This window comes from Dipodomys ordii, unplaced genomic scaffold, assembly GCF_000151885.1.
Source record: "Dipodomys ordii isolate 6190 unplaced genomic scaffold, Dord_2.0 Scaffold51, whole genome shotgun sequence".
Classification (NCBI taxonomy): domain Eukaryota; kingdom Metazoa; phylum Chordata; class Mammalia; order Rodentia; family Heteromyidae; genus Dipodomys; species Dipodomys ordii.
The window spans coordinates 5,383,655-5,405,453 of record NW_012267267.1 but is presented as its reverse complement, the minus strand read 5'-3'; the positions used below and the strand labels follow the sequence as shown (position 1 = coordinate 5,405,453).

At 41.1% G+C, this 21,799-nt stretch overlaps 1 protein-coding gene across 1 annotated transcript in view; it reads right to left on the bottom strand.

Annotated features, from left to right (window-relative positions):
• Positions 1 to 6,138: 6,138 nt before the first annotated feature.
• The window catches only part of Ak4 (adenylate kinase 4), a 64,450-nt gene continuing 48,789 nt past the window's right edge, over positions 6,139 to 21,799 (bottom strand). The window contains exons 3-5 of the mRNA XM_013020630.1: positions 12,082 to 12,254; positions 10,092 to 10,210; positions 6,139 to 8,581 (exon numbers count right to left, since the gene is read on the bottom strand). Of these exons, the coding sequence (XP_012876084.1) occupies positions 8,467 to 8,581; positions 10,092 to 10,210; positions 12,082 to 12,254 (407 nt within the window). The 3' untranslated portion in view covers positions 6,139 to 8,466. The remainder of the gene's footprint in view (positions 8,582 to 10,091; positions 10,211 to 12,081; positions 12,255 to 21,799) is intronic.

Here is a 21,799-nt window from a genome sequence, read left to right as displayed (position 1 = left end):
GATTGATTTTGTTGATAAAACTAAAATTCAAGGTGGACAAATCCTAATATTTTTCTTCAGCTGCTGCAGCACTATGACAGTAACCCAAGGACAGAAAGAGTTTGAAACAAGAGAGATTAAATAGCACATGGAGGTCCCTGAGAGTCCAAATGAAAAGTATCAATCAGAAACTCATTTAATGAGCCCACTTACTAATCATGCCCAGAGTCAGGATGAATGGAATCGATGCACCTGACTCCTTCTTAAGATCTCTCTTCTATGTGTCCCTTTGTCTTTCATTTCCACACCTTTACTTTGGAGGGTATGGCATCATGAATGGAATTCCCAAATTCCAAGTTCCTTCTGCTTTCAAGCAAGTCGTAGACTTTTCACCCACCCAGGTCTTCTAGATCTTTCCATACATAAATAAATGTGTGTAAAAGATACAGTGAGAGAGTTGGATGTGGTAACACATACCTGTAATTCCAGCACTTGGATGGCTGGAGCAGGAGGATCAAGAGGCCAAGGCCAGCCTGGGACACACAGTGGGACTCTACCTCAAAATGAAAACCAAACCAACCAAACCAAAACCAACCAACCAAACAAACAAACCTGAATACAGCCAGGAAAATTTTTAGAAATACTAACCAAACTCCAACTTGGTCTTAATCCTCTAATTCAAGGTTAGCTTTTTTGTGCTCGTGCTACGTGAAAGAAAGAAAATAAGACACGCACAGAGGATCGTACAGGTCTTCCTTTGTTTTTGGGTTTTTCACAATCTAAAATCATTGGAATGAGATGAATCTTGGCAGACACAAATTCTTCAGAGAAAAATAATAAATAAGGAAAGGAGGACTGGAAAACAGAGCAGCCTCAGTTGTCATTTTCCCTACCCTTGGCTACCTCCCAGGGGGAGGGAAAGCATAGAGAGCAGGGAGACCGAAGGACTGAGGGCAATCCTGATGTGAAGGGCCCTAGAGGGTGGGTTCTGTGGAATGTATACGAGTTTGTGTGCAGGTGCAATTCTGTAGGATAACTTCCTTGAAACAAAATAATAGGATCAAAGGATCCATAATTAAAATTTATGGTACACTGGCAATTTGTCCTCTAAAATGACTGACAGTTCATGCCTTAAGCCAGCATATGATATTATATTAATCTCCCAATCATGAGTTTTATAAATGTATATATATATATATGTATATACACACACACACACACACACACACACACACACATATATGTGATCTCAGCAACAATCAGAAGCCCCAAGTAGGCAGATGGGGACACAGGCATGTGTGAAGTGAGACTCTATCCTAAAAATAACCAGTGAAAAACAGAGCATAGACATACATGAGGGTCTTGAACTCAGGGTGTGGATGCTATTCCTGAACTTTTGTGCTCAAGGCTAGCAGACTAGCAGCCTACCACTTAGACCACAGCTCCACTTCTGTGTGTGTGTGTGTGTGTGTGTGTGTGTAGTATGTGTATGTTTAGTTGGAGATAAGAGTCTCACAGACTTTCCTACCTTGGCTGGCTTCTAACTGCAATGCTCAGATATCAGTTTCTGAGTAGCTAGGATTATAGGCATAAGCCACCAACACCCGGCATTATGAATATATATTTTAACTTTTTATGTTGTGATGCTGGGGCTTGATCTCAAGGCTTTGTGCTTGCTAGACAGGTGTTCTAATCCCAGGCCAGTATTTTTAACTTTTGAGAGTTGGATAGTTAATAAATGCTTTTGCACTATTTATTTTGCTAATTGTGAGGCCTTCTAGTATTTTTTCACATACTTACCATTTGCTTTTCATTTGTGAATGATCTGTTCAGGTTCCTATCTTTTATCCATTGTTGTACTGACTTTCTCTTTTGTTGGTCTGCAGGAGTGTTTTGTGACTATGGATATGTCTTTCGTTGTGCACATGAGAAAGGCCAGGGTCTTTTTCCTCTCCTTTCATCTCAGGAGGTTAATCCCTGGAGGCTGCATTTCTTCCATGGCTCATCACCCTCCGGGGGGCTTCTCCTTTTGCTGAGTAACCACACAGCTTCTGCCCTGAGAATCATGTAAACTGATCTAGTTTCCTAAACTGTAATGGAGACAGAACCTGCTCACATCATACAGTTGGTTCAAGAATGAAATTAAAGAAGAGAAAAACTAGAATAACATCAAAGAAAGTAATTAAAATTTACAATGGCTGAGGTGCTAGACAAACAAGTAATTTAAGGATATGCAAATAAGTGATCTGATATAGTAGGAAAACAATGGGACTGGGAATGATAACATTTGGGGGGACCATACTGGATGGTTTGAACTCCTGGTTGCTACTCTGGTGTCATACCACTGAGCCATGCCTCCAGCTGTTTTTCATTGGTTGTTTTTAGGAGTCTCACTTCACGCGTGCCTGTGTCCCCATCTGCCTACTAGATAGAGGCTTCTGATTGTTGCTGAGATCACAGGTGCATACCATCATGTCCCAGTTCCTTTTGTGGAGATGGAATCTCATGGACTTTTCACCTAGGTTGGCCTAACACTGTGATCCCCTCAATCTCAGCCTCCCACATAATTTGCAATGGCAGGTGCACCCCACTGTACCCAGATATGAGATGGGAAGAAATCTAATAAACTTTTCTGCCAGACTGGCCTTAAATGATGATTCTCCCACTCTCAACCTTCCAAGTAGCTAGACTTACAGGTATGAGCCTGCAGTGCCCAGCTGGGAATCAAGGCTCTTGTTTCAGAACCTGGTTTTGTCATGAATTCTCACCTTATCCATGTAACACTGTGTTTTTATTTTCCTCATCTGAAAATTGGAGATGAGGGCACATACTGTAGTAGCTGCTGAATGGCATGAAAGGAGAGCATTTGTGAAATGTTTCCTGTCAAATGTGAACCACTACACAAATAGTAAAGGAATTGACTAGTAAGAAGCAGAAAAACTTTATTTCTATCAAATGGAGAAGTACAAATCAGTCTTCAGGCAAGATAAGCAAAATAACCAATAATACAATTAATTATCAGCTAGGGTAGGACACACACACAAAACAGATAACTGGTTTTGATATTTTGAATTAAGCACACAGACCCAAATCAAGAGGGCTGACAGCTGTGGCACAGAGGGAAAGCTCTGACTCATCGTAAACACAAGTCTCTTGGGAAACTGGAGCTGACATTTCACAAGACAGTAAACCGAAAACCAGGTGGCACTGGGTTAGGAGACCGGCTTGAACTCAGGAGCAATCACAGTGAAATGCTACTATAACTCAACAATTCCCCCAGAGATCTGCTCATCTAAAAACCATGAATGTGTAAAAATCAGTAGTACAAATTCTCTAAACACTAGAAAAGCCCTCTGAGAAGTTCATATTCTATGGCACTTTACATCGTGTCTTCCCTTTTCTCTAAAAATACAAAATCATTTGTACCCCAGGGAAAAATCTATGACATAGGTCAGTTCTTTGGAAAGAAAAGACCTTTTGTTTAAAGAAGATACTTAAGGCCTAATCACCAGGAGCGGACACATGCAGACAGTGGCCCCCTTGACACACATGCGCTACCCTATCTGTCTCATACCACACACACAAAGATCAAATTGAGAAACACCCTGGAGCACACAGATAATAGCATTTATTCTGGCAAGAAAGGTGCAATTTGCTGCCACAAAGATAACGTATGGCATTTATGGGCAATTTTAATTTGTTATGTTTCAACACAGGCAGGAAGCAGGTTTGCCTTCATAGTTGAAATATGGCTTCATGGTTTTCCAGTACTGGCACATGTTCCTCAGCTAGAAACCAGGCTAGGCGGGTTATACATAAAGATTAGTAACAACTTAAGACCAGATGATAATCTCATATTAAAAGAAGAAACTGTTGCTGTGTTCTTCTCTTGTGACCCCAGGCAGACTGGGAATTAACTTCAACTGGAAGAGGATAGAAAGAAAGCAACTCACACTATGAGTAGAAGTCTCCTACCAACCGCCTTGCCAGCAAGCTGAGTTACAGAAAGACATTGTCAAATGGGAGCTGAAGAAATTTAACGTATCCACTAGACTAGAAAGCCTGTGAATCCCCAATACAGATAAGACACATGGTTCCTCTTACACTATATGCAACTACTGCCACCACCCACCAACTGCCATTTCGTCACCAGAGCTCTGTGACCCAAGAATCCAAGCTGAAGCAAACACACTGTTTTACCAATTCATGACTGGAAAACCCAGTCCAGGGAAAGGCAGAGAAATGGTCTGTGGGATTTCCTGAGGAATCCCTATAGCTACAGGAAAACATGTGTTTAAATAAATAAGATTGTTTCCATGTTTAAAGACAAGGAGACAAGATAATCAAGTTATCTATTACAGCAGGAAATGGTTGACAATTTAGGTGATGCATGAAATGTGTGTTTAACACAGAAGAAATACCCAAAGTGCCAACAACTCAATACATCCAGAAATGTGTATTCTTTGAGGTTAAACAAAGGGCTCCAGCAAGCTTCAGCAAACTCTTAGCTGAAGTCAAAGATGGGACTCAGGTTCTGGAACTAATTTGAAAAAAAAAAACTTATTTATGAGTCTTTTATTTTTTGTTGGTAGCACTGGGATTTGAACAAAGGGCCTTTCACTTGCTAAGCAGGTTCATTTCCACTTGAGCCATATCTGCCCCTCTTCTTAATCCCCCATTCCATTTTTGCTTTAGTTTTTATGGTGTTTTTTGTCCAGTCTCATGTTTTAACCTGGGCCAGATACCAAACTGTAATCCTTCTACCTATACTTTCCATCTAGCTGAGTTTACTTGCTTGGTTATTTAGATGGGGCCTCACTAATTTCATGCTGAGGCTCACTTTAAGCTCTGACTCCACCACAGCCGCGATGATAGGCATGAGCACCCAGCCTATACAGCATCTGTTAAGAATTGTTCTGTCTCAGTATTTTTAATTGTGGAGAAAGCCCTTGCAGCAGGACCTTGAGTTCTTCTCCACTCCACCTGGCATTTCTTACCACTTGCCTTTGCTTCTCAACAGAAGACCCAACTATGATTTTGATGACACTGGAGTTCATCCGAGGCAAGCTATGAGAAAGAACATTCAGGGAAGAGCACCCTGAAGAAGACAGGAAGCAAATCTCCCCTGGTTACAGCCATCGTTGTTGCATGAGAAGTGGGGGGCTAGGGTAACAGATAGGGTGGCCCTTGGAACCATGTTAATGTGGTAGGGAATATTACAAGGACAGTGTTACAAAAGTCAGTGGTTACCACATGTTCCATATTCCGAAAGATGAGTTTATCATCAGGGCCTTGTTTGAGGAGTAAAAGTGAGGGAGTGACCAGTTTATGAGCAGCTCCACAGAGCCTAGACCTCTCTGTGGGGAAGCACGGTAGGAAGGGCTGAAGGGTAAAGGCTCTGCAGGCTCGCAGCACAACAGACACAAAAGGGCATGCAAGACACATTAGCCTGGACCCAGCCTGGCCTGACCAGCCTTTTATTGATAGATGAAGACTTAAGAAGGCCTCTGAACCTCTTAGCAGCTTCCTTTGCTTAACAAAGGGGAGAGAAAGGAACAATCTCACAAGTCCCTTCAGTGAACTTGGCCATTCTTATGTGGCCACAAGCAGAACTGAGCAACTTCAGAGGCTTGAGTTGCCTGGAGCAAGACACAAGCAGTAAGCAGCCAGGAAAAAGCTCAGGTAAATCAAACTGGAACATGAGTCCAAGTGATATTGGGGATAGGCAGCAGGGTCCAGCCAAGACACGCACAACCTGGGCCTGTCTTCTCTGTTTAGAAGAGAAGGATCCTAAAGATTCCTTGAGGTATGTGTAATGATCCTGAAAGTATACATTTAATTCAACAGGCCTTCAAGACATGGTTCAAAAAGAATTGTACTGATTCTATCAGCTTCGTGTAGTTGTAACCCCTCTGTATATCAACTATACAATAACAATTTTTTTAAATGGCACCTATCATCAGTTGTAAATAAATACAGTAGTGTTTCCAAGTTCCCAGTAAAACAGGACAGATGTTTAGATTGTGGGAAGCAACTTAAATTAGGAAGTGGAAAGAACCAAGTAGTACAAGGTCTAGTTGGACTGTGAAAAGCCCATCCAAGGTATTCACTTTGCTTAACTGTGAAAGAACTACATGTATGACACCAGAAGAAAAAAATAAAAGCAAGAAAAGATATTCCTTTAATTTTACTTCTGCCCAAACAGTATCAAGTTAACTTTTATTTTTATAAAATCACTTAGGAAAAAATTAACAAGTTTGTTGAAGAAAATCAGATTTTTTTAAGACCATTGAACACAAAACAAGCATAATCTTTCAAAGCCAAAGGGAAAGATGTTTGTTTCTTCCTGGTCTTGCCTAACAGAAGACTCTCAACCACTGGGAGATCTCAGCAAAGCAACTTCTGCTGAAACTCACTGAGTAACCCCATGTTGATGATCATCTGCTTGGCTTGGCAAAGGGAAGAGAGAGAGAAGGATGCAGGAGTAGAGGACGAAATCAGGGATCTGGTCCTTTCCCATTCTTCTCTCAGAAATTCCAAAAGCAATGCCCCCAGAGGAAGTGAAGAACGTCATCTGAAGATTCAAAAAAAAAGCACATATTCTCCTCTTTTGAGTCATCTGTAATAACTTCAAGTCTACTTTTCCCAGTTTGCAGTTGTGTCTATGACAATATTACTCTAAATTGTACAAATTCTCCTTCCCTGTCAGAATTATATGCAGGAAATATACTTAGTTACCCAGGAAACCCAAACTTCATCTACTTGATTTCACCTAGTCCCTGTCAGTTGGCACCCAAATGCAATTCATCTAAAGTGCTCAGAGTTTGATATACTAATGCACTGGTGTTTTAGACCTGAACTGGATGTGTGCAGTCAAGAACACTAAAAAGTAAACAACTGCATTTCTCTGGGGTTAAGGGGATGGGATGAACACTGGTCTGCATTTCCCCCATGAAAGCTAAGGAACCACTTGTATAAAGAGACAAATAAAGCAGAACCAGAAAAAATTTGGGCACTATTATAATATAGAAAGATTCTTTACTGTATAGAATATGCATGGCAGTGAAAAGACTCAAGCCCCTTGGGGGCATCTTCCAAAAGTTGTGTTGTGTTTTAATACCACTAAAGTGCTGAAATAGTTTCCATTTTCCTTTACCCATTTGAACATTTTGACAGAAGACACCAACCATTCAAAGATGCTCCCTTGGAAACAAGAATCATGTCTGAAAAAGGGATATAAATTCGTAAGGCAGCAAGAAAAACCTTCACTGTTCTTCCCAGAGGAAAGCAAGAATTATTTAAGGAGGCCACCAAGTCTGGAAACCGGGAACATCTTTCAACAAATGGTTTATCGATGCAATGAAAGACAAAGTAACGATACCTTTATTTCTAGACTTTATGGTCACCCTATAGACTACATCTTTGGGCAAGAATAGGGGAATTTTTATATTCCCTTAATCCTACTCAACCTACATATACCTAGTGCAACATTTTCCTCTACCCCACAGGCTCTATCCTCCTCACTATCATCTCTCTGAGTCACTCACAGAAGAAAAACACCATTGGCATCTGTATCTAGCAGCATGTTCAAAATTCATTTTGTCTTGAGTAAAAAAAAAAAAAAAAGAAAAGCTTAACGATTCCATAAGTCCAGTAATTCCATGGAGTCTTATTACTCTTTTTGTATATATGATTATTACTCAACATTTCCATCAGTGAGGATTTCCTGAGGATTCCCCAAGACTTTTGGGACTCTTTCATATAATAAACAGTGAGCCCATGAGTATGACTAGCTATTTAAAGTAAGACCTTCCATGTGGCTCAGTTTCTGGTGTATGAAGAAATTCAATAGAATCCGCTTGTTCTCAGTACATAAAACGAGGAAATTGCAGGGAGGAGGGAAGGTAATGCAATAATCATCTGTATTATTTAGTAGCCTAGTAAGCCAAAAGATAGAGCAGGGACATAAAGCAGGGATGCAGAGATGGTGTTACTCTACTAGGCAGGGGGGAAAAAGGACATGAGGGCACAGTCAGTCAAGGCAGAAGCAGCCACTGGGTATAATTAGCTTCAATTCAATAATTACCGCAGGGTTACACAGCAGAGAACTGAGACAAGCTGGGGCTGGAACCCTGGGTGTCCTCAGGTTTGCTGGTGATATGGTTCGGCAGCTTTTGGAGGAAGGGGAGAACCGCAGGCAACCACCCTCACATGCAGAAAGGCCTTGGTCTCAACAGGGTAGACATTTGAAATCCAGCCTGTATTTGCTTTCTTATGAAGGGCTTGACACATGTACAAAGTCACTTTCTTTTGGAAGGTCCTCTTCATGAACTCCTCACACTGGATAGTTTTCCTATCACCTCACCATTTGGATTAGAACAGATGCTACAAGCTCTCTCAGCTAGCTTCTAATGTGGACACAGCACCGATACTACACACATGATTGTATGAATGATCACGTCTTTCTGATTCTTCCACTGGGCAAGCTCAGTATGCTTGTTTGGACTGAATAGGTGTGATCTTGTTGGAGAAAAGTGAGTAAACGTAAGGCCAGATCTTGTTAGTCTCGGTCCCGGAAAACTGGTGGAGAACTCCTCTGCTCCTGAAAAACAGTCCATCCACAAATTATGTCAGTTTCTTTTTAACAGGTAGTAGGTTAGATGAAGCTCCAGGAAGATCTCATAGTGTCTGTTCCACATCTCTTCAAGTGCCCAATACCCACTTCTAATGTTTAAGTGCTTCTGTTGGGTACATGGAAACATGTATTTGCCAGGATGTGCCTTACGGTCTCCCCTTCGTAGGAGTGACCCCGTAATCAGCCTTAATAACTACTTTTCAAATAATTGGCAAATTTTGCTCCTCAGAAATCCTCTCTCCTTGCAACAATCATGGAACCCAGGATGCATCACAATAAGATCTGAATATCTGAGCTAAAGGTTGGCTAAATGGTGGGGTGGGGGGTCTAATAGTCAAGAAATTGATTATGGAACAATCTATAAACTGCTGTTCTGGATGTCACCAGCATAATTTTCTAAGCTGCATGCTGCTTAGAAACTTTAAGTTTGTTGACAATGCAAAAAAGAAAAATCGAGATTCCTCTCCATCCCCCAGAGCACCAGATTTCTGCCTCTCAACAACAATAACAAACAAACAAACAAACAGCAGGAATTTTTTGCCACTGGGCCTACATGGCCTTGGGTTTGTAACTAGATAGATCAGTCTAGAAGCCACCCAGGTCAGAGCTGCCTAGAGTCCCACAGTCCCCATCTGGCCTAAAACTTTCCTCCCTTTTAAGGCAGAGCTGGGGGTAAGCACATATTCAGCCCTAAGACTCATTTCTAAGAACTGCTCAGTCCTTGTAACCATTTTACTTTATAATCTCAAGTTTACCATTTTAATTTTTCTCTGTTAAACTCCTTACAAACACATCAAAACCACATTTTTTATTTATTTTTTATTTATTTTTTTTTTTGTCGGTCGTGGGGCTTGAACTCTGGGCCTGGGCACTGTCCCTCAGCTCTTCAGCTCAAGGCGAGCGCTCTACCACTTGAGCTACAGCGTCACTTCTGGTTTTCTGGTGGTTTATTGGAGATAGGAGTCTCACGGTCTCTCCTGCCCGGGGTGGCTTTGAACCGCGATCCTCAGATCTCAGCCTCCTGAGTAGCTAGGTGTGAGCCACCAGCGCCCAGCAAAACCACATTTTTTAAATGGAAGAGTTCAAAATATAGATTATCTCAGTTAATTAATTAGAGAAGTAAGAGAGATGGTGGGTATATAATAGCTCTGGGATGTGCCTCATATTCATCTAAGATCCTGCATTCAAAGCCCAGAACTGGAAGAAAAAGAAATAGTCATTCGTAGCTGCAATTTTATATCCAGAACAGACAGAGATGATTGAGTTGAAGACCTTATGTTCTAAAAGTTCCTGAATAAAACACTACATTTTATCTCCCACATATTAACCCTAACATTTCATCTGCCTTTGGGATGGAGGGGTAATGGGCCTCTAAGATTTATCTTGCTTGAAGAAACACTGTTCATCTCAGCCCAATGACTTTCCCAACAGACTCCCAAGTTGGTCCTCTGCCATGAGATTATGGAAGCACACTCACTTGTATAGTTCGATGACTGGTTTTGCTGCATCTTTGTACCGTCTTAGCCTAGCAGCAACGGCTTCAGGTTTATCATCCTCCTGTTGGACTAGTGGTTCCCCAGTGATATCATCAATCCCCTATAAGTAGCAGAGAAACTGGTTAATATGACCAACAATTTGGGCCTTTCCATAGGTCAGACCTTTCCAACCATATGATGGGCAGGCCTGCGATCTCAGTGTGTTAACCTTATTTCCTGAGAGTTGACATTTAAGCTTTAATAACTGTTTACATCTTTCTAAACATGCTCTGGTGCTGTCAATACATGGCACTTTCAGTTACATCTCAATGCCAGGCAACTTCCTCCAGCAGCAGACCTTCAGACAATAGCACTCTGGCCCCTAAACTTTTCCCAAACTACCCTGTCTTCTGAAGCTGGGTCCTTAATATGGAAATTTTTTTTGTGAAAAGACATTTCGCTACAGTCTTCTGCCAGTTTTCAGGTAGTGTCTCTAAAACTTATCTTAGATTATTCAAAGAACTGTTATCAAATAACAACATAGCTTAAAGTATATTAAAATAGGCAGAATACAGCTTAATTTTTCTGTATCTTTGGTCAATCTAGAAAATGTACCTACTTGCCACTAGCAAAATGGACACATCAGAACTTTGCTCCTGTGTCCACAGCCGTTAACCTGCCAGAGGAGACTCACAAGAAATAAATCTGTCAGAAGCAGGCTGGAGCAGAACCAAAAGCCTCCAACAACTCAAATGGCTAATCAGAAACTGACGATAAATTTGAAACACAATGAAATTCCATTACCGGTCAGGCCCTTGGGTATATATGACTTACACTTGTGAGTTACTGTGAGCCACATAATTATCCCACGTGTATTCCATGCTTGTTAGACTCTTCACAGGAGAGATGAGGATGGGAGGTGGCTGTATACCACGTAAGAGTCCCGTACCCCATTCGTTATTTTACTTAGAGGCACAATGTTCAGAATTCACTAAGGATTTCAGAGTAGCAACAAATACCACATGGCTTCTAGAAGGAACAAAATCCCAGGAAGGAATACCACCTTCCGGTGGGGGGAAGGGGCATGGTTGCCTTGGCCTCTTAGCATGTCCAACTGTTGTCTTTGGAAGTAGTATATAATTGCAGCTGTTCATTTAGAGATAACTTCGGAGAGTAACTAACTCAGCAGTAAAGCTTTTCATATTTTTAAGTAATTTTTCCATCAATAGATTTGGACAACACCAAAAGTGAAGTAGAATTTGAATTTTCAGAACTGCTCCCCAATCATTTTATTTTCCTATTGATATAACTTCTTAGGCTAGACATGAAATAGGGACCTAGCCCTGCTTTGCTGCACACCCTATATTCCAGCTACTAGGGGGGGGGATGCAGCAGCTCAAGCAACATGACAAAGTTTAGACGGATCTAATAATGGAACAGAACTATGTGCATTTTTTTCAAAGAAATCTTCAAAAGGAGACAGTGCTTGGACTCATTAGGAACAGTGAAGCTTAACGTAGCCCCATAAAGAAATTTTCTGCAAAAATAAATATTCCATCTATACTCAGGTCTGACCTTTTTCCATTAAGTTTATCCATTAAGACACAATCCCCTTTCATCTCCAAATAATAATAAAAAGTGCCATCTACCACTGAATAGCCACAGTTAAGCACTATGAGATAGAATTTATGTTCTGGTTGAATCTGTATCAGGGAGTTAAATAGTCTTTGAAAGAAACATGAAGCAGAAATGGTCTATGCCAGATGTGTGGCATATAATCCCAGCATTTTGGAGTTTATGAGGCTAACAGCTTAATATTGGGTAGAGTAATTAATTGGAATGCGTGAAGACCCTAGTGTTTTATACTTTTTAATGTGTCTTTAAGCAATGAAGATGTACTTTTAGCAGTCTATTCATAGCCCCTCCTCACTTTCAAATGCTTGCCGTTTTTCTTGTCTAGCTTGTGAAAGCTCTTTGTATGTCTATTCTTACATGTACATGAGGTGGGTTGAAATCCAGGTTATACACTCGTCCACTAGGAGGATGAATCCAACGTCGGCTAAGTCGATCTTTAAGTGTTTCAAATGGAATGTTCAAACTGATCACTAAATCCAGGTCACAGATTCTGTCCAGGGCTTCAGCCTGTACTAATGTCCTCGGAAAACCTAAATGCCAAAACAGAACACTATCAATTGCGAGACACTGACCAATAGTTTTTCAGTGACCAAAAATATTTTCAGTGACAGAATAATCAAATAGACATACAGTTCAAATCTTAGAAGAAATATTCAAAGAAAACATGCTAGATAGCCTCGCTTCTGCTGTGGGAAGGTTCGAAGACTAAGAAGTCATGTGATAAGAGGAGAAAGTACACCGAGCCACACAGGGCTCTTGACCCAGCTTTGCTTTTGACTACCTGTGTAACCTTAGGCTGCATCATCTGACTCTTCTGCTGAAGAAGAGAAAGGAGAAAATCATTTCTGTGTCCTTTTAAATCTATTGATCTGTAAGTTTATTGTTGTTGTTTTGTATATATCATTCTTAAATTTCCACAAATAATCATATATACATACATTAAAGCATAAGGCAGTCAAAGTAAAGTAAATTCTTTTACCTACCTTTGCACGTTAACCAAGGTAGACAGTATGGGTTTTTTTGGTTTGTTTGTTTGTTTTTCCCAGTTGTTGCCTGAACTCTGGGCCTGGGCACTGTCCCTCAGCTCTTCAGCTCAAGGCTGGCTCTCTACCACTTGAGCCAGAGTGCCACTTCCGGCTTTTTTCTTTTTGCTTATGTGGTGCTGAGGAATCGAACCCAGGGCCTCGAGCATGAAAGGCAAGCGCTCTACCGCTGAGCCACCTTCCCAGCCCAGTCTGTAAGACTCTTATCCCCAACAAACTGCAGAAAAAGCTGGAAATGGGGCTGTGGTTCAAGTGGTAGAGCACTAGCCTTGAGCACAGAAAGGTGGACAGGGCCCAGCCTCTGAGTTCAAGCCCCACAACCAGCAATAAATTTAAATAGATAGATAGATAGATAGATAGATAGATAGATAGATAGATAGATAGATAGATAGATAGATAGATACAGTCTCCTCCTGTGTTTTATCAACATTAGCTGCTGCTCTATCAGGAAAACACTATCCTTTGGATAGAGAGTAAGAGCTAAAAAAAAAAAAAACTAAGAAAGAACAAGGAGCTGTAAAAGAGAATGTCACATTATTCACCCCAACAAATGATCAATCGGAGCTGTAAAAGAGAATATCACAATAATCACTCCAACAAATGATCAATCTAATTTCTGTGTGTGGGGAGGGGGTAAAGTGGCCTGCTCAGCTCCAAGTGTTTCTGTCCTGTGAGGCCCTCTGGAGGAAGGAAGCGTGACTGCACACAGAAAGAACTGAATTTCAGCCTACATTCAGGCTTGCATTTCAAAAATGTGTTTCTAGGAGGCTCTCACATTGAGACCTGCTAACGATTACAGAGAGTAAAGCTAATATCTGGGAAGTCCTTTGTTAGGACAAAGGCTAATCATCCTCTCCTCTCACTGCCAGAACAGGATTAAGTTTAGAAATCCATGGAAAAAGACAGAAGCCTGAACATAAGGAAATCTACCATTAAAGACTGATGGTGTTAATACTGTTTAGTTGAAACCAATGTTACAACTTAGAAAAGAAACCAGCAATCCCACTTTTGGGCATTTACCCAAAAGATCACAAACAAGGCCATACTAAAGCTACCAGCACAACTATGTTTATCACAGTATTATTTACAGTAGCTAATATATGGAACCAACCCAGATGCCCCTCAGTAGATGAATGGATCAAGAAAATGTGATATAGATATAGATGAATTTTTATGCCTCCATCAGAAAGAATGACACCTCCCCATTTGTTAGGAAATGGAAAGACTGGGAAAAAATTGTATTAGGTGAAATAAGCCAGGCCCAAAGAAACACAGGTCCCATGGTTTTCCTTATCTGAAATAACTAGTATAGTCTAGGACAAGCAGAAAAGGTCAAAATCTATGTACATATGACCATATAAGAGGATGCAAAGCAAAATGAACCCCAACATAGGGGTTCATTTTATCTTTATTGCTGTTGTTTCTAATGTATTTATAATGTACTATGTGATTTTTTTGTTTCTTTTGTATGTTCTTCCCCCATGATACAGCCCCTGTTTTCACAGTATTTGATTCCAGTGCCTTACATCTTGTATATACATTTTTCTAGTTTGGGGAAGAGAAGGGAAATAACAAAATGCTGAAATAAGGATACAGGTTGACCCATTGGAACAATGAGATGTACAAGACACTGTTGAAAATGAACTTTACAACTTTGCGGGGAGGAGTTGGAGAGGTGGAGAGGGAAGGGATGGAAGGGAAAAAATAAAGGAGGAGGTAACAATGCTTGATAGGAAATATACTCATTACCCTACTCATGTAACTGTAACCCCTCTGAACAGTATCTTTACAATAAAAAATACATACTAAAGAAAGAAAGAAAAGAAAAAAATGATTCACTGAAAAAAAAAGAAAAGAAACAATGACAACAAAGTCCTTCTACAGCTTCATGGTTTCACCCTCTGAAAGAACACAATAAAAATCACCAAGAAGATTAAACACAAACAAACAAGTGATCACAGATGTTCAGAGCCCATCACAGGACTTTACTTAAAGTGGAACATTTAAAAGTAAGTCCAAGCTTTGGGTATTTTTGCAATAAAAGACAATACTTGTATTTTCCCCACTGTTCAGTGACAGTAATAGGAAGAACAATATACTAAAATACTTGTTTATCAGCCTGCATGTACCTGCTCTTCCAAGCAGGTACAAACCACTCTCAACAACAAGTTGTGTTTACTTCAGATCCTGGGAAATCAGTACTGGGAAGGAAGGTTCCCAGCAGAGGCGCATTTTCCAGATGACCTCTCGCTTAGTTCTGTCTGTGCCATTCCTTACATCTAGCAAAAGTGGTACAGGAGGGGAGAAGCCATGGTATATTCATGTGGACAGTTACCAGAAGGCACTGTGCACCTGTCACTGTTTTGAAAGTGAGAAAAGCAGCCCTGCCCCTAGGTCAGACACACAGATTTCAGCACACAATGTTAGCTATTGGTGCAGGCTTTGGGACCAGACACTTGCAAATTCCAGTGCCCACTCTATCTAGCCCAACTGTAAGAACTGCAAGTTTTATCTTGATCAAGTGTGCTTTGGGTGTAAACTAAGGGCTACATACACAGGCTACACACACAGGGGGGTGGCTTAAGCAATACTACTTTGTGTGTGTGTGCGCATGCACGTGCGTGCACATGCACGCACACGCATGCTGGCCCTGAAGCTTTAACTCTGGGCTTGGGTACTGTCCCTCAGCAGCTTTGCTTCAAGGCTAGCACTTTACCACTTGAGCCACAGTGCCACTTCGGCTTTTCCTGAGTAGTTGATTGGAGATGAGTCTTGAAGACTTTCCAGCCCATGCTGGCTTCAAAGTACAATCCTTCCATCTCAGCCGCCTGGGTAGTGAGGATTACAGGCATGAGCCAGCAGTGACATGGATGGGGAAAGAGTTTGTTTCTTCCAAAGCCTCTCTGCCTGCCTTTTCTGCAGAACACTGTCTTCTCTTTTTCACATGCTCTTCTCTCCTTCGCATGCTATTTTCCAGTTTTTCTCATGAGGACATCAGTTATAATGATCTCATTGTGACCTAGTTAGCTCTTGAGAGATATCCCTAAATTCGGTCAATGGGGATTAAGACATATACAAATGAAGGGAAGTCCCATTCCAGAGCACAAGAAAGGGCAGTAGACACGTGATCTACAGTGAGTACTGGGTAGTGTACTCTGAGAACACCTAATAGAACCTTCTGGAAACTCTAACTGGAACAAAACCAGCAGGAAGAAAAGATTCTTATTTGATTCCTTTTATGAGATCTTTTCTTAAGTGTATGGGGAAAGCTGGTACCCCAGACTTTTGGAATATATTCACAGCTCAGCGTTTTAACTATGGATGGCAGAGTCCCAGTTCTGGTGCCCATCCACTCTCCAGGAGTTCAACTTGGGCAGACATAGAACCTGAGCACGGCCTAGAAGCTACTTTCGCAAACTTCTCTCTCTGGATCCCAATCTGCCTTTCATCACCTGCCTCATTTTAACAGTAAAGCTCCTTCATCTATTTCCCTGATCCAGTTCAATACTTCATTATGAGAGCTTTTATTTGGGTCATAGGCTGATCGATCCAACAGTGAGACTCAGCTGGTTTGTATGAGTAAATGGCAAGGCAGCAGCATGACATGGAAGCCCAGGGAAACAACGATGTTGTTTTCCAAAAGCTAAACCCAGAAAGGTCCACAGCCTTACAATATCTTCCATTAGTACATGTTCCATTCTTGGATGCATTCATACAGATTACTCTTGCCTTGGGAGCCAGTGAACCCGTGGGCTCTCTTTCCTTGAGATTCTTAAAATGGGAGTCTTCACCAGGCACCAGTAGCTCCTATCTGTAATCCTAGCTACTCAAGAGGTTGAGTTCTGAGGATCAAAATTCAAAGTCAGACCAAGCAGGAAAAGTCTGTGAGACTTTTATCTCCAATGAAACACCAAAAAGTCACAAGTAGAGCTGTGGCTCAAGCGGTACAGTGCTAGCCTTGAGCACAAAAACTCAGGGCCAGCACCCAGACCCTAAGTTCAAGCCCCAGAACTGGATGGATGGACAGATAGATAATAGATAGATAAATAGATAAGAGACAGATAGATACAGAGGTGAAGAGATAGAGATAGATACAGAGATACAGAGATAGAGATGTACAGATACAGAGAGAGATACACAGATATAGAGCTAGAGCTAGAGATATGGAGGTACAGGGATATAGAGACAGATTCAGAGATACAGAGATATAGAGATTCAGAGATAGACATTAATTTCTATCTATGAGTCTTATCTAGCCTACTGATCCTGACTTTGAGGCCTAGAGAACAAATAACATCATGAATTGTGGATTTTTATGTAAGACAGCACAATAGCTTTAGCATTCTTTAAATTGATTACATTTAATGTAATGAATGTCAGAAAAGCTATCACACTAACACTTTAAACTGTTTGTAGCATCATTATCTAGACATTGTAATTTTTCCCTCATATTGGGGTTTTTTGTTTTGTTTTGTTTTGGGTCCAGTCGTGGGGCATGAACTCTGGGCCTGGGTGCTGTCCCTCAGCTCTTCAGCTCAAGGCTAGCACTCTACCACTTGAGCCATAGTAACCACTTCCGGCTTTTTTATTTTCTGATTATGTGGTGCTAAGGAATTGAACCCAGGGCCTCATGCATGCAAGGCAAGCGTTCTACCACTGAGCCTCTTTCCCAGCCCATCATACTGGGGTTTGAATTCAGATTCATGTACTCTTACATGTCTTTTTATAGTTGTTCTCTACGACCTGACCCACACCTCCAGTTCTGGTTTTTGCTAGCTAACTAGAGTTAAGTTTCTCTTGGATTCATCTGCTCAGGCTGGCTTCAAATTGTTACTCTTAGATTTCAGCCTCACTGAGTAGCTAGGATTACAGGTTGAGCCACCAGCACCCAAATGGCTACATATTTTTTAAAAACTGAACAAACTGTCAACAACATAGTATAAACATTATCAAGAATAACCTCATAATCCAGGCATGAGTAGTTATATAGGCTTTGGGGAGGAAGACTATAATATACTCCATTTCAAATGCATTTAGTTTGATTAGGATACATTTGTGTGCATATCTGGAGATGTCATAATGAACACAACAAGGCCCCACCCCTTTTACAATTAACGCATGCATGTATGTAATATTTAAAACGTGAGAGAGTTATCTAAGCTGTCCTCTAGGGATTTACCCTGGTGATGGGATGGCTGGTCAAAGAAATACCAAATATGAATCGCATACTAAAATATGGCCCATGAAAACCTTGTAATAGAAAACTCTGTCTCTAATAAGAATAGCCATTTCTGGGGCTGGAAATATGAAGCAAAGCATGAAGGCTTGGAGTTCACACCCTGTGAGCGCACATACATGAACAGAAGGCTAACAGGACTGGGTCAGCTACTGCTGATCACACTAAAGCACAGACACATATTCCCGAGGGTGGTGGCCAACGGCCCCTGGTGAGGAGGGAGCGTCTTGAGGGCTGGGCAGTTTTTATTACTGCAGTGTCTGGGACATATGCGTCAGAACCCTTGTGGGTGAGCAAATGGCTGAGAGGCACACTGGAGTTTTGTCAACAGGTGGCAGCATTGGTAATTTTTCCATTCAGAATTACAAAGCTGTGGTTTGCTGTGTGTGTTTACTACAAGTAATCATCAAGGGTAAGTCTTCCAAAAGACTGAGCAACGATACTGTAGCTTCTTCAATCAGCCTATCCCAAGTGAATATTCCAGGAATGGTCCAAGGTGTGGAAACTTGGTCATTAGATCCAAAATAAGACTTAGATGCAAAGTTTGATTTTTCTCCCTGGAACCTACACAAGTGGCCTGTTAATCAACACAGCTTCTCCTTCCTTACTCCTCCTCCCCTAACCTGGCCTAGAAAGGGGGCTTTGTCCTGTTCAAACAGCCAAGTTAGGTAGGAAGGCTGAAGTTTTACGTAACTGAGACTTCTTGTGTTGCATCGCTAATCATGGCACTGACAGTTCTGGTGTCAGATATTCAAAAGCTTCACTAGGTAGAAGGAAATGTGGCTACATTCCTGATTCATATTGTTCCCAGCAGTGCTGGCCATAGGGCCTTGGCACCTGCTCCTCCAAGCCATGCCACGATCCTGAGGGAGGGCAGCTAAATTGGGAGATGCCACGGAAACAGCCGAGGGCAGAGGAGGGCAATAGGAAGCAGAATGTGCATGGGTTTTTTGTTTTTTTTCCAATTTGGAGTAAGGTCAAGCCAAGGTGCTCCACCACATTCCCAGTCCAAGCAATGAAGGCCTTTTGCAGGGGGCATCTTCAACACTGGTACCTTGTGAGAACAGAGGGCACCATCAGTCCCCGAACCTCATGCAAGGCTACAGCCCACCCAGGTTGCTTCTGACCACACATGGATTCCCAGTTGCTGGGAAAGTAAGAAGCAAGTCACAAAGGCAAGCTCATGTTCAGCACCATTCATCACAGTAATTCACTTAACTGCACTTGAAAGCAGGCAGTTGGCACCCCCCCCCCTTCCACCAGCCTTCCTTAGTCAGTGTCCACACCACTCACACCACCAGAACCCACAGTAAAACGAATCACAGTCAAATCCTGTTTCATGTGCCTATCTTACAATGATCTTATCTGGATACAAGATGTTTACTTGTAGGTGTCTAAGACCTCCGGATTCCATTTCATTCTGTTTTTATTAGCAGATGGCCAAAGGAATCAGCAGCAGCTGTGTTCCAGATGTGGGTGATAGAGCTCCATCTTTTCTGAGAGCCTGAGGACCTCCTCCTGTTCATTCAGTTTCCTAGGATGTAGAGAAGCTACCCTGAACTTTGAAACTTCAGGATACCTAAAGGTTGTGTGTGAAGTCCTGTCCTCAGGGAGCTTAGATTTTAGTAAAAATGACTTAAAAATTGATATGCTTCTAATTATCACTCAGCAATAAACTCAAACAGGAAATAGACACTCCAAAAAACCATAAGCTTGCCTCTCTGAAATGGCTTTATGAAATAAAAGATGAAGCGCTTTTAAGTAGAAATTCTTGAGGCATGTCAGAGTTGAGATTCCCCTGGCATTATTACAATGATTTTGTTCCATATGGAGCCCAGTCAAAATGAAGACCTTGTGGTTAAACAAGTTTTACGACATCCTTCATCCTGTTTCCCCTGAGGAAAGATGTATACAAAAGAAGGAGTTAAGGCTGGGCACCGGTGGCTCACACTTGTAATTCTAGCTACTCGGGAAGGTGAGATCTGAGGATGCCAGCTTGGGCAGGAAAGTCTGTGAGAATCTTAACTCCAATTAACCAGCAACAAGCTAGAAGTGGAGCTGTGGCACAAGCCAACCTTAAGCACAAAAGCTCAGGGACAGCACTCAGGCCTGGAGCCTGGAGTTTAAGCACCAGGACTGGTGCGAAAGAAAGAAAGAAAGGAAGGAAGAAAGAAAGAAAGAAGGAAGGAAGGAAAGAGAGACAAAGAGAGAAAGAAAGAGAGAAAGAGAGAGAGAAAGAAAGAGAGAAAAAGAGAGAGGGAGAGAAGGAAAGAAGGAAAGAAAGAAAGGAAAAAAAAGAAAGAAAGAGGAAAGTAAAAGAAAAAGTAGCTATCATCTGCCAACTCCCTGCGGAAGGGCTCTTCTGTTTAAAATTTCTGTTCACTGGTTTTTCTGAACTTGACTCTCCCTAAATAGATTAGGGAAAGACAGGTCCTGCTGCATCTCAATGACAACAAAAGGACTACAATTTCACTATAGGCCCAGATTTCTTTCCCAAGGGAATAAAAGGGGACAAATGCTCCAAACATGAGTTTGGCTATTGGCTGCAATTAAGACATTATCAAATAACTGGACATATACTCTTAACTATGTACAAAACAGATATTGTCTCTGCTTCCCATCCCTGGGCCTACATGAAAGCCAACAGATAAATATGATATCACATGATTCTGGCATATAAAGAAAGAGAAAGTTAACATAAAAAGATGAAAGAATGGACAAGGCATTCAGCGATGGTTCTTTCAGGTTCAATTTAGTTTCATTGTTCTTGTCAACTCAGAAAATAAAATGCTTATGCTATTCTGTTTTAAAAAAAAAACAAACATAGTCTCACTACGTGGCTGAAGTTATTAGCTTTTTCTGGATCCTGCCTTAGTTCCCCAGTGCTGGGATTACATGCATATACTACCATGCCCAGAAAAACATTTTTAACACATGAAGTATAATGTCAGTGCTATATATTCCTACCTTCACATGATGAGTAATGCTTCTCAATCATTACCCTAGGTTATTTCAAAATAAACAAAAAAAAAAGTTTAATTTTGCTTGCCCAAGAGGGTGCCACTCATGAAAGACTGGTCATTTATTCATTCTTCGTAAGTCCTCTCTGCTTTTTTTTTAACCATACTTGTGTGTCTTTAGTACGATCCCTTATACACAATATTTCATAATTAAACTTGTCATTGAAGCTCTGAAGTACATTTCAATCCATCCAGTTCTCAAAACATCAGCTTCAGGTGGCAAACACAAACAATTTACAGTTGAATATCTAAATTTAATTTTTTTCTAAGCCAGTTAATTGTTAAATGTTAGCAAGTTAAAAAGTAAGTTGTTCACGTCATTAAGCTAAGGTTTAAAATTTTGTTTTTTAACTTCTAATTTATTTTAATATTAACTTCAATGCTTATTCAACTCCCTTTTTTTGTTGTTGCTATATTTTCTTTTCAGTTTCATGAAGTATTTAACTTTTCCCTAACTTGCTTAACCAGCCACATGTGTTCCAGGATTAGCCCATGGTTAGAACTGGAGTTTCCAGGACAAACTTTATTGTTTTATACCTGTATAGATTTTTTTCACAGATTACAACTTAGTGTTACCTTGTCCGAGAAGTCTTCCTAATAACTGAGTTCCTCAATTCCAAAAGAAGATTGGTAACTTCCTGCTCTGTGTAACCTTTCACCTTTCCCAGACGTCCCAAGATCCCATTGCCCAAGTGTGCACAGAGCACCTCCCTCCCGTACCAACCATTGCCCAAGTGTGCACAGAGCACCTCCCTCCCGTACCAACCATTGCCCAA